The 17,506-nt window shown below is 37.5% G+C and overlaps 1 protein-coding gene across 7 annotated transcripts in view; it reads left to right on the top strand.

Annotated features, from left to right (window-relative positions):
- Positions 1–8,729, top strand: part of RPS6KA5 (ribosomal protein S6 kinase A5) — a 196,228-nt gene extending 187,499 nt beyond the window's left edge. For all 7 annotated transcript variants that reach the window (XM_043517828.1, XM_038405647.2, XM_038405646.2 and 4 more), the window contains 4 exons: positions 5,415–5,606; positions 6,336–6,495; positions 6,965–7,128; positions 8,440–8,729. In XM_043517828.1, coding sequence (XP_043373763.1) covers positions 5,415–5,606; positions 6,336–6,495; positions 6,965–7,128; positions 8,440–8,679 — 756 coding nt within the window. In that variant the 3' untranslated portion in view covers positions 8,680–8,729. The remainder of the gene's footprint in view (positions 1–5,414; positions 5,607–6,335; positions 6,496–6,964; positions 7,129–8,439) is intronic.
- Positions 8,730–17,506: the final 8,777 nt, after the last annotated feature.

Here is a 17,506-nt window from a genome sequence, read left to right as displayed (position 1 = left end):
AGAATTGCGTTGTAAATCTAAATGTAAGTCGAAACCAATTTTCCCATAGGAATCAATGATGTGAAGGAGGGATTGGTTCCTGAACCAAGGCTTGATACACTGTTTTCACCACAATAACCCAGATTTTTGTACTAAATGAATTATAGATGACTAATGTTGCAACATCAGTGTATTTACAGTACATTGTATTTTGTAAACAGCATTCAAATAAACATATAAACTCACATATGTTGCTCAGAGTTCCGGCAACACAGGCTCAGAAAGCCAGGGAGAACGGCACACATGCTGAGCATCAGCCAATCGCTGTTCAAGCTTTCTGATTGGCTTCCGGCCCCGGGCTCAGCTAATCAAAAACAAGTGGCAACCCTACCTGGCAACAAGCTACCCTGCTGCCTTGAAGCCAATCTGCAGTGACTCCTTCCAGCTCCATACCAGTATAACACCACCAGGAAGTGATTTCAAGCGAACTTTATGCAAATCAAGCGTCATAAGGGCGAAACAAGCATCATAGGGGTAAAACGGGCAGTCAATTGAAAAGTGTCATAAGTGGCGTCAGATGTAAGTCAGGCATCGTAAGTCCAAGGACTCCCTATATTATCTATGCCTTCCTTAATGGTTCTTAACATTCTGTTAGCTTTTTTGACTACCACTGCAAATTGAGCAGATATTTTCAGAGAACTAGCCACAATGACTCAAAATTCTTTTTCTTGTGTGTAACAGCTAATTTAGACCCTATCATTTTGTATGTATAGTTGGGAGGATGTTTTCCAGTGTGCACTGCTTTGCATTTATGAACATTTATGAATTTAATCTGCCATTTTGTTGTACTGTCTTATGAGATCCTTTTGTAACTCTTTGCAATCTGCTTTGGACTTACCTATCCTTAAGTAATTTTGTACCATCTGAAATTTTTCCACCTGACTGTTTACCCCTTTTTCCAGATCACTTATGAATATGTTGAATAGTACAGATCCTTGGGGAACTTCTCTCCATTCTAAAAACTGACGATTTCTTCCTACCCTTTGTTTCCTGTCTTTAACCAGTTACTGATCCATGAGAGGACCTTCCCTCTTATCCCCTGGCTGCTTACTTTGCTTAAGAGCCTTTGGTGAGGCACTGTGTCAAAGGCTTTTTGGAAGTCCAAGTTTACCATATCCACTAAATCATCCTTGTTCACATGCTTGTTGACCCCCTCAAAGAATACTAATAGATTGGTGAGGCATGATTTCCCTTTACAAAACCCATGTTGACTCTTCCCCAACATATTGTGTTCATCTGTTTGTCTGATGATTCTGTTCTTTACTATAGTTTCAACCAATTTGCCTGCTACTGAAGTTAGGCTTACCAGCCTGTAATTGCCAGGATTGCTTCTGGAGCCTTTTTGAAAAATCAGCATTGTATTAGCTATCCTCCAGTCACCTGGTAGAGACTGATTTAAGCAATATGTTACATAACCTAAAAAGGATAGTGTGACGGGGCCTGGCGTGTCGAGTTGGGGTGCCCATGTTGATCCATTATGGGGTTGGTACACCCTATCACACAGTCATCGGGATTCCTTGTTAAGCAGGTGATTCCAGTCAAGTGGGTCCTGGCCCGCTGATGGGGTCACTTAGACAAATAGTTTGTGGGTTCCTGGGCAGGCAAAACAAACAAGCAGTCTGAAGCCCTGCAGCCTCCTAGCTGGGGCAGGCAATAGCCCCCTGGCCAAGGCAAAACATCAATCGGTCTATGGCCCCTGGGTTGGGAAAACAAACAAACAGTCTATAGGTCTTACTCCCCTCTGGGCTGGGACATAGAGCAGGCAGCAGCCTTCTCAGCAGGCTTGGCTTCCCCGGCAGTCTCCGTCATCAGCGAGATGCCTGGAGCGTAGTCCAGGTGTTTGGGCTCTGCCCCCAGCACTATCACATGAATTAGCAGTGTACGTCCTTTCCCCTCTGTCGCCCACTCCAACTGAGCTGGGCTGCCTCCTTTTATCTGGCTTCTCCACCTGGAGTATGCACAGCAGGGGGAAAGGGGGTGTGGGTGCTTGGGCCCACAATGATTGGTTCACCCCCAGCGGCCCACTGCGGGGTTGGTACACCCCGTCACAGATGGATAAAAGGCTGGCGGAGGGGCCTTTAGCAGTGGGTGGGCTTGCGCCCACCCACTTCCTGGGTTTCCAGTATGACAGATGGCTCAAGTGTGGGAATCTTCCTCATGTCCTCAGCAGTAATGAGCAATGCAAAGAATTCATTTAGCTTCTCTGCAACTGCCTTGTCTTTGAATACTCTTTTAGTACCTTGATTGTTTGGCAGGCTTCCTGCTTCTGATGTATTAAATTTTGTTTTGCTCTGAACTATTAGCTATCTTGAAGAACCCATAGAGGACAAGTGAGGTCCCATAGGAATGGAAAAAAACAAACATAGTATCCAGTTTTAAAAAAGGGAGAAAAGGAAGGATCTGGAAAATAATAGGCAAGCTAGCCTAATTTCAATACCTAGAAAGATAATGGAACAAATTATTAAACATTAAGTTAATAACAATAATAGAGGATAATAAGGTGATAAGCAGAAGCCAGTGTGGATTTGTCAAGAACAAACAATCCCAAAGCAATCTTATCTCCTTCAACAGGGTAACCAGCCTAATAAACAGTGGGGAAACAGTAGACGTGATATAGCTTGACTTTAGTAAGGCTTTTGACACAATTCACTTGGCATTCTCATGAGCAAACTAGGGAAATGTGGTCTACGTGCAGTTACTATAAGGTGCTTATTACAACTGGTTGAAAGACTGTACTCAAAAAGTAGTTATCAGTGGTTCACGGTGAAACTGGGAGGCTGTACCAAGTAGTATCCTGCTGATAGTCTAGGTCTGATAGTATTCAATATTTTCATTAATGACTTGAATGATGGAATGGAAAGTGTGCTTATAAAATTTGCATACCAAGCTGGGGAGGGGTTGCAAGTACTATGGAAGATGGGACTGGAATTCCAACTGATCTTGATAATTTAGAGAATCTGTCTGAAATCAATAAGACAATATTCAGTAAAGACACGTGCAAGGTACTGCACTTAGGAAGGAAAAATCAAATGCACAGATACAAAATGGAGAATAACTGACTAGGCAGCATTACTGCAGAAGAGCCATCACTACAAAAGGTTTCCCCCCCCCCCCCCCCCACTCTCCTGGTAATAGCTCGTCTTAAGTGATCACTCTGGTTACAGTGTGTATAGTAATACCCATTGTTTCATGTTCTCTGCGTATATAAATCTCCCCACTATATTTTCCACTGAATGCATCTGATGAAGTGAGCTGTAGCTCACGAAAGCTTATGCTCAAATAAATTAGTTAGTCTCTAAGGTGCCACAAGTCCTCCTTTTCTTTTTGCAAATACAGACTAACACGGCTGCTACTCTGAAACCTGTCACAAATTTAATATCAGTCAACAGTATGATGGTGTTGTGAAAAAAGCAAATATTATTCTGAGCTGTATTAACAGGAGTGTCATATGTAAGACATGGGAGGTAAATGTTCTGCTATACCCAGCACTGGTGAGGCCTCAACTGGAGTAATGTGTCCAGTTTTTGGCATCATACTTTAAGAAAGATGTGGACAAATTGGAGGGAGTACAGAGGAGAGCAGTAAAAATGTTAAAAGGTTTAGAAAACATGACCTATGAGGAAAAATTGCAAGAACTATGCATGTTTAGTGTAGAGAAGAGAAGGCTGAAGGGGGACCTGATAAGTCTTCAAATACATAAACCGTTATTATGAAGAGGACATTATTAAATTGTTTTTCATATCCTCTGAGGATAGGACAAGAAGTAATTGTCTTAATTTGCAGTAAGGGAGTTTTACGTTGGCTGTCTCTAACTATAAGAATAATTAAGCAGTGGAAAAGGGATTTTTCCCTGATGTCTTTAGCTTCCCTTATCAATTTTCTACACTTTATCGTTGGTAATTTATAATGTTCACAATCTACATTATGTTTTTTTCCATTTTTTTATATAGTGTGTGTTTGTTTCTAATTTCTGTCTTCACTTCCCTCTTAACTAGGATGGGCTTTTAACCCAGTAGTCCTCTTCTGTGACTGAGGAATTGTGGCTTTTGGACTGTCTTGTAAACTATTTTTAAACAATTCCAATGTTTTTTCATGTTTTGCTCTCTAAATTCTTCCTTCCCATCATTTTGCTCATAATTCTAATTTTCTTCATCTTTGGAAAATTAGGTTCCAAGTATACCTGTTACTTGGCTGGGATTATCCGAAAGAAATAGCTTTAAATCAGAGGGAACAAAGAAGTGTTTTAGAAAGATGAAGTAGCCAAATGGAAATTTGATTCTAGCCCTCATGTGGGGGGAAACTCAAAAAGAAGGCATTATTCGTAGAGTTTTGTGGGCAGACAAAGAAAGTAGATAAATCTGAGGTGTCAGAAACACGTCATTTGAGCTCTGTCAGATTTTCTTATCAGCACACCATCTTACTTTCACCCCAAATTCTCACCAGGAACTTTTCTAATAACTAAATCAAATTATTTCTGCAGCCTGTCAGAACTGTATTACTCATGTTGGTTGAATCTTAATGGTTTATAATCCATCTTTAATGTTGTAATTCAATGATGATATGAATATTCCTTAAATTAGGGAAACTGGCACAGGAAAATACACATTCTCTCTTTCTCTCTCTGATTTTCTCAGGTTTGGTTTTCCAAATCTTTGTATTGGTAGCAACAGACAACTTTAAAGCTCAATCCTGCAAAATGCAGAGCACTTTCTGGGAGTGCTATTGCACACTTTCACTCATATGGCAGTCTAGATTACTTACCACATTACAGAATAGAGCTTTAAATGATTTAAAAGACTGATGCACATTTGGTTAGCTCGGTTAAATTGGAATATACCAATTTAATTCTTATCTTTTAAAGTACATAGTCTTAAATAATAATCTTCAGTTTCAGTAAGTACTCTATCCTTTAAAAATGAGGTTGCTAAGAAGTGTAATATTTTTAGTACTTCATTGTTTAAACATTTTCCATTTCCCTTTCTAAACATGCTAGTTTCTAAACACCTAATTTTCTGCTTGTTAGTGATATAGTTGTGATCTAGAATTTGATTTGATATACTTAGCTCTGGATCTTGGAAAATGATCTCCTAAGCGTGCGCATACATAGCAGCTGATTTTATAAGTTGTATAGTGGTAAGTACATGCTTATCTCCAATCAGAGCTGATTTATAAATTAAACATTATTTAACTTCTCTTTCTAATCAAGCGGTATGAGGAAATAGGATATATTCACAAACAGGAGAAAAGCATATTGGTGTGCATATTTGTTCTTTTCTTTTAAAAATTGTTGGTTCGAATCAGTTTCATGTATGTTTTAAAACTGCATCTTTTAAAATGTTTATTTTAACTTAGTTATCTTTGCATTTGCTTTTCAGAATTTATTGTTCACAGATGAAAATGATAATTCAGAAATAAAAATAATTGATTTTGGATTTGCTCGGTTAAAACCACCTGATAATCAGCCTCTTAAGACTCCATGTTTTACTCTTCATTATGCTGCTCCAGAGCTCTTGAATCACAATGGTTATGATGAATCCTGTGATCTCTGGAGTTTGGGGGTCATTTTGGTGAGTGGTTGGTTGTGTGGCTTATTTATTTTGATCATTCTATAACACAAGCAGAATTGATTCCTTGTTAAAACTAATGTCTGGGGAGGGCTTGACAATGTCCAAGATAAGCTAGTATTGGATAGATACTGCTTTGGAGTGGGGTGAGGATATCTTTTTCCTGCACATATAGTAACAAGCTGGGATGTGCACTGGAAGCATTTAAGAAGGTAGAGCTAGAGCCAGATTTCAGTTTTTTTCTGATCAATTTGATTAAATTTATTTTTTCTTGGAATGTTCACATGTTAAAACAGCTTGGATATGTGAAGGAAATATAAGTCGATTATGAGACCTCTATACATTTATATTATGCTCTTAAAACAGTTCCAGTTCAGATAAAGATCCAACCTTCATTCTGTTCTACAGAAAAAATTATTTTGAAAAATAAGTAAATGGTTTAGGCTTCCCACTGCGTAAAATCTTTGTTTTCAACATTCCTGAGACATGAAAGCCCATGTTGCTAACAAGGTCTCTAAATAAAGACCTGTTGTGCTTTAGGCCATGTACACCTTAAAGAGAAAATATAACTCTTATTAAAGTACTATTAGTTGGAATATATACGCTGTTGCTACTCTATAAATAACAATATCTGAATATTGAGTGAGTTAGGTTAATGTAATCAGTAATGTTGTAGTAAGGTTGGCAATAAATATATGGTACTAATTAGTACTCCTTTTGTTCTCCTGGTAGTATACAATGCTGTCAGGACAGGTACCCTTCCAGTCTCAAGACAAAGGTTTAACATGCACCAGTGCATTGGAAATTATGAAGAAAATTAAAAAGGGAGAATTCTCCTTTGAAAGAGAAGCCTGGAAGAATGTATCTCAAGAAGCCAAAGATTTGATACAAGGTATGTATCCATGGATTTTTCATATTTTTCTTTTAGTTGCAGTGACCAGAGTAAAGTACCATACTGTATACTTTTCTGTTCTTCAGTTTTGGGTGCTTTACTAATTTAAGTTTATAAGGAAGCCAAAGTAATCTTTTTGTTACAAGCGGTAATTATCAGCGCATCCATAATCAATGTCTATAATTTTTTAGGGATGTCAGTTATTGAACACTTGATGTATTATTGTTGATTTATGAATGTTTTATAACAAGCACATAGTTCATTTCTTTGTTAAAAAGTTTTTGTACACCCCTGTGTCAACATTGTATGAGCTATATCTAAGTGATATATAAACATGACTCATTAAATGATTCAATTTTTATGTTTTCAAATGATTACTTTATCCACAGTATTAAAAAGATAAATAATAGCTCCTGGATTAAGAATATATTTAATATATATATATATATATATAATATATTTCTGTTAGGACTTCTTACAGTGGATCCAAATAAAAGAATTAAAATGTCCAGCTTGAGATACAGTGAATGGCTTCAAGATGGGAGCCAGCTGTCATCCAATCCTCTAATGACTCCTGATAATTTAGGCTCTTCAGGAGCTGCTGTACATACATACGTCAAAGCAACCTTTCATGTAAGCTTAAAAACTCTTGTATTTTAAGTATAAATATTAAACATTTGCTATATTATATCAGCCTAGAATTTGTATTTACATGAATTTGTTTATTTAAAAAATGTATTCACATTTAGAGTTCTGTGATAGGTGTATAGGAAGTCACAGAATATAAGGCCTATATAATATGTAGACTTGTATCAATGGTCAAATAACAAATGAGAGAATATAATGAAACACATATGTCAAAATGGGAAGATGAGAGAGGAATATAGATTTTGACAGTATATTTATATCACTGGGGAAAGTGATGATGGTGAAACAGCTACCATAAATATACAAGTTTAGAGAAGGTCCTTAAACAAAGCTTTGTAAGATATGTGTAACATTCTGGTTACACTTAGCACTTGCTTGACTTTCAGTTTAATTGCCCTTCTTGTGATTAGGAAAGAAAGGAAGAAAGTAAACTATTGCTACAAAAATTTGAGCTAAAGCATCTAAAATATATTACGATTTGGAATGGTCTGTGGAAATACCTTAATTGCCTTAATGGACATTTTTGAATACCAACATTAATTCACTACAAATATGTTTGTTATACAAATGCAGGCAAAGAGGAAAATGTAATATTGATTTTTTTCAAAACTTTATATATGAAGAATAATCTAAAACATAATATGTTAAACTGCAGTTTATGCTCAAACATGTTGCATTTTATGGCTTCATTACAAACAGGGACTGTGTTGTCCAAGAAGAAGAAGTGGAGTAAATAGTTTTTTTTTATTTAGCAATTGTAGAAATCTCAGTTTTGGGGAAAAAAAAACAAACATTGCCTCCCCCCCCCCGAAATGTTTAAAACTAAAATTGTAATTTAAGTAAATATAAAATACTGAAATGTAATCTTGACTATATTTATGGTTTAGTAAAATAATTTTAAAACATGGAGTATGTGGGGAATTGAAAAATACTGTTTCTTTTGTTTTTTACAGTGCAAATATTTATAATAAAAATAGATATAAAATGAGAACTGTACACTGTATTCTGTGTTGTAATTGAAATCAATGTATTTGCAAATGTAGAAAACATCCAAGAATATTTGAATAAATGGTATTCTATTACTGTTTAACAGTGCGATTAATCATGTGATTAACATTTTTAATCGCTTGACAGCGCTAGTTTAAAGGACTGTAAAATTGTCATAAACTGCATGAAGAATGTATAGACGTGATTCTTGAGAAATAATAAAACATAAAACTCATAACTTATTAAACACGTTCTAACATTTCTTAAACCTTTTATAAATGCATAAATTGCCTTTTTATTTTGAAACAGGCCTTTAACAAGTACAAAAGAGAAGGATTTTGCCTCCAGAATGTTGACAAGGCACCTCTTGCTAAAAGAAGGAAAATGAAAAAGACAAGTACAAGCACAGAGACACGTAGCAGTTCCAGTGAAAGTTCACATTCTTCCTCCTCTCATTCACATGGTAAAACTACACCAACAAAAACCCTGCAGCCAACAAATCCTGCAGACAGCAATAACCCAGAAACCATCTTCCAGTTCTCTGATTGAAAATCAGAGAAATATCCTCTCTTGAACAATTAAGAGGTGATATGCCTGGTAATGCCTGTCCCTCCTTGGAACAGAGGGATTACAGGGATATTTTCGTTGCTTTGAACAACTTGTTTCAGTTCTGCCTTTTTAGCTTTTTGTTTCAAGACATTTGGTTTTAGTCCTAGTTCAGAATCACTGGATGTGGTATAATATTGTGAATACAACCAACATTGAACTCGCTTAGGGCTGGATTGGTGTGCAGTCTAGTCCTGAGTAAGGGGTAATCACATTGTTGTTCTATCCCTGGAGGAAGAGTAAAAAGAAAAGGAGTACTTGTGGCACCTTAGAGACCAACAAATTTGTTAGTCTATAACGTGCCACAAGTACTCCTTTTCTTTTTGTGAATACAGACTAACACGGCTGCTACTCTGAAACCTGGAGGAAGAGTGTGACTGAGAGGCATAATCTACTTTGTTTTCCCACTGCTCCAGGGAGGGACTCTACTGTAAAAGGCAATATGTACTTCCTGAAACGCTGTGTAACTTTGCCACGAAACATGTTGTGGGGAGCAGAGTCAAGACTTCTCCTGCCCATCTGCATAAGGAGGGTCATAGCAGCTCTGGTTCCTTCTGCACACAAGTAATGGCGGTACAGTGCACTAAAGCAAGAGGCCATCTTAAGTCACTTCTAACTCCCTTGTGTTGGTCCATAGGATGGGCCGGAATCTGAACATTGTTTTGGAATTTAAGAACAGAACTGAACATAAAAGGAGTACCATTATGCTGTTTTACAAATTTAATCCTTAAATTTGGTTTTATGCTACTCAGAATATAACAGTCTTAGATCCTTTTGCATCGAAATAATATATGGCTGGCAAGATGAGGTTACTTTGCACTGTAATGCTATTGTTTATTTGTATTTCTAGAAAATATAATTTTTTAAAAAACTTTTCAAACTCCAAACCCAATGATATACCAGAGAAAGGAGTTGAAATTTAGTACTGAACACTTTTTTAAATATGGTCATGTGTTCAAATGTCTATTTCAAGGAACAGCTATAATGTATTGTGTTTATCTTTTATATTTATATGATAACTTTAAGATACAAAGATGAATGTTTTTTCTGAAAGATGCAGAAACTCCATATTCCATCTTTGTTATCATGGGATCCATACTGAATGCATGCCAACCTATGTTTTTAATTTTGCATTGCACAAACATGGCAGTTAGCTTAATACTGATCGTAAAATATTCAATTATATTTTTCTTGTTTGCGCTTTATAAAACATCTGAATGATTTTGATGTTCTCTCATAGAGTTTATTTGGGATCCCACAAGGTGCTGTATGCTACTCTGAGATGCTGAGTGTCTTTAATTCTTACTGATTTCAGTGGGAATTGTGGGCTCTTCGCACCTTTGGAGGAGTGCTCACACCTGGCAGAAATGAATCCCTGTATCTTTGCCATTTTTTTTCATTCCTTCTTACTCACATCTTGCTTCTATCTTGTACATAATAAATAATTAGACTTGGGCATGTTGTATAGTGTAGTTGTAAACCACTTATGCACTGGGAAAACTAAAGGGAAATTATATTAAACACTGTGTTTCACAACTATACACTGTTGTACTACAGTGAGGTATTTCCTGCTGTGGTAGTATATTATGTACATAACCTGTTTGGAATCATAAATATGTGACTTTTACTGAAACATTTCCATTGACATACTTTTAAATTGAATAGCATATTTTGTAAACTTACGCAGAGCACTTCTACTGCTCACCTTCTGAATGACGAGGGACAACTATTAAGTGCTAAATAAGACCCCAATTCTCTAAACAGTTACACATGTGAGTCATCCCATTAAAGTCAATGAGACTACTGGTGTAAAGTACATGTGTAATTGTTAGCATAATTGGAACCTAGTTGACTGACAGATTTTATTAACAGCTTGCTGCATTTTAAAGTAAACTTAATCCAAACCCTATGCAAAAAGCTTATAGGAATTGTTTGTCAATGGTTTTATTTAATTACTTCAGATATCAGTGTTGAGAAATCTTATGCAGCCATGTTTACAAGATTGTGTTTGGCAAAACCAAGAGGTTTTGAAACCCAACATTTGTTCTGTGTTGCTTTAATATTACTAATGACAGCATTTTGAGGATTTGAGAATTACTAATGTGAATTACTTTTATTTACTACTTTCTTGACACGAGTGTAAGTAGTAATTGCAGCATTAATTTTAGGTTGTTGTGAATATTGAGACATTTGCACTGTTTATGTAGAATTAGTATATCTAATCTTAAAAATCAGTATATATGCTGGTAACACAAACCATTTAAAGTGGCTGGGGTTAAGATATTTTAAACTAATATTAATATAATATTCAGATTTGTTTTCTGAATATTCTCTTGGGAGTAATCTCAGTAATAAATACAACTCATTTGTAAACAAATACATTCCCTCCCCCCAGTAAACCTACAGTAAATAAAAGAAACCATAGCAACAAGAAAAGGAGTACTTGTGGCACCTTAGAGACTAACAAATTTATTAGAGCATAAGCTTTCTTGAGCTACAGCTCACTTCATCGGATGCATCCGATGAAGTGAGCTGTAGCTCATGAAAGCTTATGCTCTAATAAATTTGTTAGTCTCTAAGGTGCCACAAGTACTCCTTTTCTTTTTGCGAATACAGACTAACACGGCTGCTACTCTGAAACCTGTCATAGCAACAATTAACACTTATTATGCAAACAGCACTAACAAATTGCAATGCAGACTGTTCAGTAAACTGCACTTTGAGATATTTTTGCTGTACCATTTTTCAAGTACTTTTTAAACAAAAACTAAAAGGTTTCTAAATGCAAAAAAAAAAAAAATTGGAATTAAATGACCCTGCTGAATTTAACTGTTTAAAATGAAGGGGATAATAAAATTTGTTCCCTTGCTTGGGAAACTTGAACAAATGACTTTTTATATTAGAATAACTTTATGGACAATTACTAAAATTGACTAAAAGAGTTATCATTTCGTTCTGAGGAAAGTGCAGTTGTATTTGCATTGTTTTATCACACAGGCATTTATGAAATACTTCATTATGACATTTTTAGACTGTATTGGGACTCTGGAATTATTACAGCTCACAGTAATGGATACAGATCTCTTGCATAAAAGACATTTTCTTTATATAAGGATATTTGGATGCAAAGTCTGCTTTTCTTTTGTACTATACTGATATAGTGTTTTGCGTATCACCTATTTAATTTTTAATATGAGGATGAACAATACTCAGTCACATATAAATACCATGAACCTGATTCTTCATTGCCCTGTGCCTTGTGCAGTCATATATGCCTGTGCAAAGTAGGTGTAAAATTGTGCCACACCATAATGTTAGGACTAGATTCTCATTTATGCCAAGACTACTGTACACTACTCTATTAGTGTAAAAGGGCACGAAGTGGGTGTAAATTACATTTATAGTTAGTTTAAAGTATTTTTAAACCGCTGCACAAGGTGGAATCAAGCCCTATATATCTCTAATTGTATGTATACTTCTAGATTTCTCCCTATGTAACATAAAATACTAAATTCAGCCACATTTACTAAGAGGAAATATGCCATATATTATTGAGAGATTCTAATTTAACTTTAATTTATATCTCTCCATTCCTTCCAGATTATTTGGTGCAGTCAACAGTACTAGGAAGAGCAGTAGATTTGTTTCTTGAAAACCCAATTCTTTAACAGTATAGATCTAAGTAACTATTTACTTTTATTTATATCAACTTATTTAAAAAATCATCAAAATATTTAGTTGTACAAATAAACTATTTATTTGTTCTGAGAATTTACTGTTTTTAAAAATACAAATGGTAACAATTTAGGGGTAGATGTGAAAAAAGCAGAAGGCTTGGAGCAGGAAAAGCACAAAACCAGAGTTTTACTTGACTTTCTACTTCTCAGAATACGTGAAATTCCTTCTTCTCACACAAAGAGCAATCAGTCCTTAATTTAGAGGATTGTTTCTTCATAGAAGGTCAGACAAAGTACTTAGTACACTTATTTCACATGTACAGTATTATAAAAGAAGAATTTTACTACAATGGATAATTGTTACTGTTCTTCAGAAGAGCATAAAAATACAAAAAAAGAAAAGGAGTACTTGTGGCACCTTAGAGACTAACAAATTTATTTGAGCATAAGCTTTCGTGAGCTACAGCTCACTTCATCACGTACGATGAAGTGAGCTGTAGCTCACAAAAGCTTATGCTCAAATAAATTTGTTAGTCTCTAAGGTGCCACAAGTACTCCTTTTCTTTTTGTGGATACAGACTAACATGGCTGCTACTTTGAAACCCGTCATAAAAATACAGTATACCATGAAGATGGCTGACATTTACCATCTTCCAGATTGACAATACTGATGCATCTGTTTTCGCTGCCCTTCTAAACAAAATAATTTATACCAGCACAGCCACATTCCCCTGCTACTTCTTCCAGAATATACTTAAAGGAATAGATTCACACAATTGTCATGTATGTGTTTTATCAGTATTGTAAGGAATTGTTAGTATATAAATATCATTCTCAATTTTTAACCAGAAGTGTGTGTATATATATATTTTTAATAGTTATTTGGTTTTCAGTTATAATTTTTTGTTGTGGTATTATGCCTAGGGCACTACAACTGATAAATTCACGGTCCATTTTGGTCAATTTCATGGTCATAGGATTTTAAAAAATCAAAAATTTCATGATTTCAGCTATTTAAATCTAAAATTTCACGGTGTTGTAATTGTAGGGGTCCTGACCCAAAAAGGAGTTGTGGGGGGGGGGTCGCAAGGTTATTGTCGGGGGAATTGCGGTAGTGCTACCCTTACTTCTATGCTGCTGCTGGTAGCAGTGCTATCTTCAGACCTGGGCATCTGGAGAGCAGCGGCTGCTGGCCGGTATCCCAGCTCTGAAGGCAGTGCCACTGCCAGCAGCAGCGCAGAAGTAAGGATGGCATGGTATTGTATTGCCACCCTTATTTCTATGCTGCTGCCTGAAGAACTGGACCCTCAGTCAGCAACCACCATTCTCCGGCCCCCCAGCTCTGAAGGCAGCAGCGCAGAAGTAAGGGTGGCATGGCATGGTATTGCCACCCTTCCTTCTGCACAGCTGGTGGTGGTGGCACTGCCTTCAACAGCTGCTGCTCTCCGGCTGCCCAGCTCTGAAGGCAGCACAGAAGTAAGGGTGGCAATATCGCCACCCATCTAAAATAACCTTGCAACCCCCCCTGCAGCTCCCTTTTGGGTCAGGACCCCCAATTTGAGAAACGCTGGTCTCTCCCATGAAATCTATACAGTACAAGGTAAAAGCATGCAAAAGACCAGATTTCACGGGAGGAGACCAGATTTCATGATCCGTAACACGTTTTTCATGACTGTGAATTTGGTAGGGCCCTAATCATACCAGAGGCTTTGGCTCAGTCTTCCTGATTGTGGTCCATATCTTTTCTTCGCATGCCCCCCTGGACCCCACTACACATAACACATGCATGTCCCTCACTGTCTTTTACTGTGACCACCACTGTATTTACTCCCTTCCTTCTGAGGAATCTTGATGTTTGAATCTTCTAGGCAGAGGAAACTGGAAATAGTGTGGCTGCTACTGTTCCAGAGACCAAAGTGCCTTGATCTTTCAGTCTTTGTCAACCTGTAAGAAATATCTTCAGTTTGCATTATAGAAAAGTTTTGTGTATTTTAACTAAATGTACTGTAAAGTCAGATATATTATTTTTTTGTTTTGGGGAGTTTATTGTGGTCTGCTATATTAGCTTTATTCCTTTTTATAGCACCCTTATAAATATGCTTATTTTAGTTGTTTGTATAATTCTTCTTAAAAAAAAAAGTGTGTGTGTTTGTGTGTAACATTTGGTCATGTAGTTTGCCAAATTCATGATCTAATGTAATTCTTCACTCCAGTGTCCCCTTTTTCTAAGAGTATTGCAAATGCTGTAGATATGTACACTTTACATGTAAAATAGAGTAAAGCTGATAAAAACTGGATAAAAATATATAATTCTACACCCCTATCCTGGAAACATGTTTATGAGTAATTTGTGTGTCTGCAAGTTTGAGGCTATTTAAGAAATCAAGAGGAAAAAATACATGCTCTTTGCTATTCCAAGAAAGTAACATGTTGCCTTTTAAATAATACTAAAACTATAATTAAGGCTAAGATTTTGTCATGGATATTTTTAGTAAAAGTCAGGGACAGGTCACTGTCTTCCGTGATTTTTTTGTTATTGCCCATGACCTGTCCCTGACTTTTACTAAAAATATCCATGATAAAATGGGAAGGGGCTGGGCAGCTGCAGGGTGGCTGGAAGTCCAGGGTCCCCACTGCCCCCTGGGGCTCAGAGCTTCAAGGATCCCCCTATCCTTCCACAGCAGCCAGGGTCTGTCTTGGTCCCTCTGCTCTCCCGCGGCGGCCAGGGTCTGTGGGGTTTCCCGTGCCCCACACAGTGACAGGGAGCTGTGAGGGTCCCTCTGCCCTGTCATGGGGTGCTGCAGGGCTCCTCATGCCCCGCCACCATGGTGGGGCTCTGTGGGAGGTCTCCCTGTTTCTCTTGTGGTGGCCAGGGAGCTGCAGGGGTCCCCCGGCCTCCCCCCGTGGTGGCCGGGAGCTGTGGAATACCCCCCACTGCCCATGGTGGCTTGGAGGCCCACTGCCTCAGGTGGTGGTGGGGTACCTCACAGCTGTCTGCCACTGCGGGAGTTGGCGGGACCTTGCAGTTCCCAGCTGCCTGGGCTGAAGTCACAGAGATCTTTGGAAGTCACGGATTCTGTGACTTCCACAACCTCTGTGACAAAATTGTAGCCTTAATTATAATACATACACACACACACACACACAACTTGTTTGAACCATACATTCCAAAGTCCTTTACAAAAATAGATATTAAGTAGGGCTGATTGGAAAACAAAAACTTTTCCTGCAAGAAATTTTAAGCAAAAAATCTGTGTTCAAAATTGCAGTAAAATTATTTTTTAGTTTTTGCACATGTAGTTTTGAACAGATTAGAAATGAAAATTTTCATATTGTTTAGACTTAAATTTTTATTTCATTTTGTAAATTAAGCAACTTTTTAATTGAAAATGAAAATTTGTATCAAAATGTTAATTTGAATTAAAACTGACTTAAAAATTAACCAGACTAAAAGTATCAATTAAGTATTACAAAAGCTAATGTGTGTTAGTTGCCTTAATTGTAACTAGGAAAATAATTTAAATTAGGACTTAGTTTAGAAAGATTTTGGAATCTGATGTTTATTTCGAAGTAAGGTGGAGTTTAAAAATGAGCAAAGGTAGAGAGGATAAATACTGTGGATTTTTTTTATAAAGCTAAGGGACCAATCCTGTTAATAGCTGCATCCACAAAATTCTTATTGAAATCCATTGACTTCTTTTTGAAATATGTCTGAGCATAGGCACCGACTTCTGCTCATACCGGTGGGTGCTTTACCCTCCCCGCCCCCAGTCTTACCCTGATTCCACCCCTGCCCTGCCCCCTCCCATCCCTTCCATGCCCCCATTCCAACCCCTTTCCCAAAGTCCCCACCCCAACTCCGCTCCCTCCCTGCCCCATTCCGACTCCTTCCCCAAATCCCCGCCCCAATCCTGCCTCTTCCCCACCTCCTCTCCTGAGTGTGCCATGTTCCCGCTCCTCCCCCTCCCTCCTGGGCTTGCTATGCCGCCAAACAGCTGTTTGGTGGCAGCAAGTGCTGGGAGGTAGGCAGAGGAGCGGGGACACAGTGCGCTCAGGGGAGTAGGTGAAGGCGGAACAGAGGTGAGGTGGGGTAGGAGGGGCGAGGAGGGGAGTTTGGCTGCTAGAGCACCCATGGAGTTGGCGCCTATGTGTCTGAGATAAAGATGCAAAAACAGCTTTTCTCCCCCATCTCCCGCAAAGGAACCACTCAAAAAAATCACAGATTAAAATGTATACTGGATGCAGAGGTACAGTGTATTATACTTCTTAATGGAAAGTCATCTTTCATTTTTGCCAAGAAATTTGGGGTGTTTAGAATATTCTAAGCTTCAATTCTCCTTCAAAAATAGTCTCATAAATACTCATTTTTGCTGGAATCTTGACCAATTTTTAATTACGTAATTAATTAAATTTAGTTCTCTTAATAGTGAGATGTTTGGATGTTTAATGTAGAGTAGAAGAGAAAATATAAGAATTTTGATTGTGACCTTGTCTATATTAGAAAGTGTTTGCCAATATAGCTGCAGTTCATAACCACAAAATTGTTCCTTTATCAGCATAGCTTATACCAGTTCCCCAAATGAAATAAGCTCCCTACAATAGCAAATGGTCTGTTTTTTCTGGTATAACTGAGACTACATTTGGGCTCTTGCCAGCATTGCTGTGTCAGTTAGGGGTTGTTTTATCCACATCCCTAACTAGCATAACTGTGCCAGCAAAACTTTTAAGTACAGACCAGGCCTTAGAATTAGGGAACAGGAGTAAGGAGACGGGAGGGGGAAGGGATGGAGCACAGAATTAATGCTAAAGGCAACAGAGGGTAAAGAAATCTCAGGGTTGGTGTTTGTGTTGCTTAATGTTATGCCTAAGGGATAGAGAGATGACTAGAGGATAAAGGAAACTATTATTTTGTTGAGAGCATCTTGCCAGTCCTGTTTAAATAAAAATGACAAATCATTGCCTATTTTTGTGAATGTAATGGTGGGAGGAAAAGCTACACTGACAACTTACGTTAAGTCACAGAACAGATATAGAATATACTGCTGTTCAGTACAAATGTCCGCTCACTGACTGGCTAATGTGACTGAACTCTA

This window comes from Dermochelys coriacea, chromosome 6 (genome assembly GCF_009764565.3).
Source record: "Dermochelys coriacea isolate rDerCor1 chromosome 6, rDerCor1.pri.v4, whole genome shotgun sequence".
NCBI lineage: Eukaryota > Metazoa > Chordata > Testudines > Dermochelyidae > Dermochelys > Dermochelys coriacea.
The sequence above is the reverse complement of the archived record's forward strand: the minus strand, read 5'-3'. Positions and strand labels throughout refer to the sequence as shown.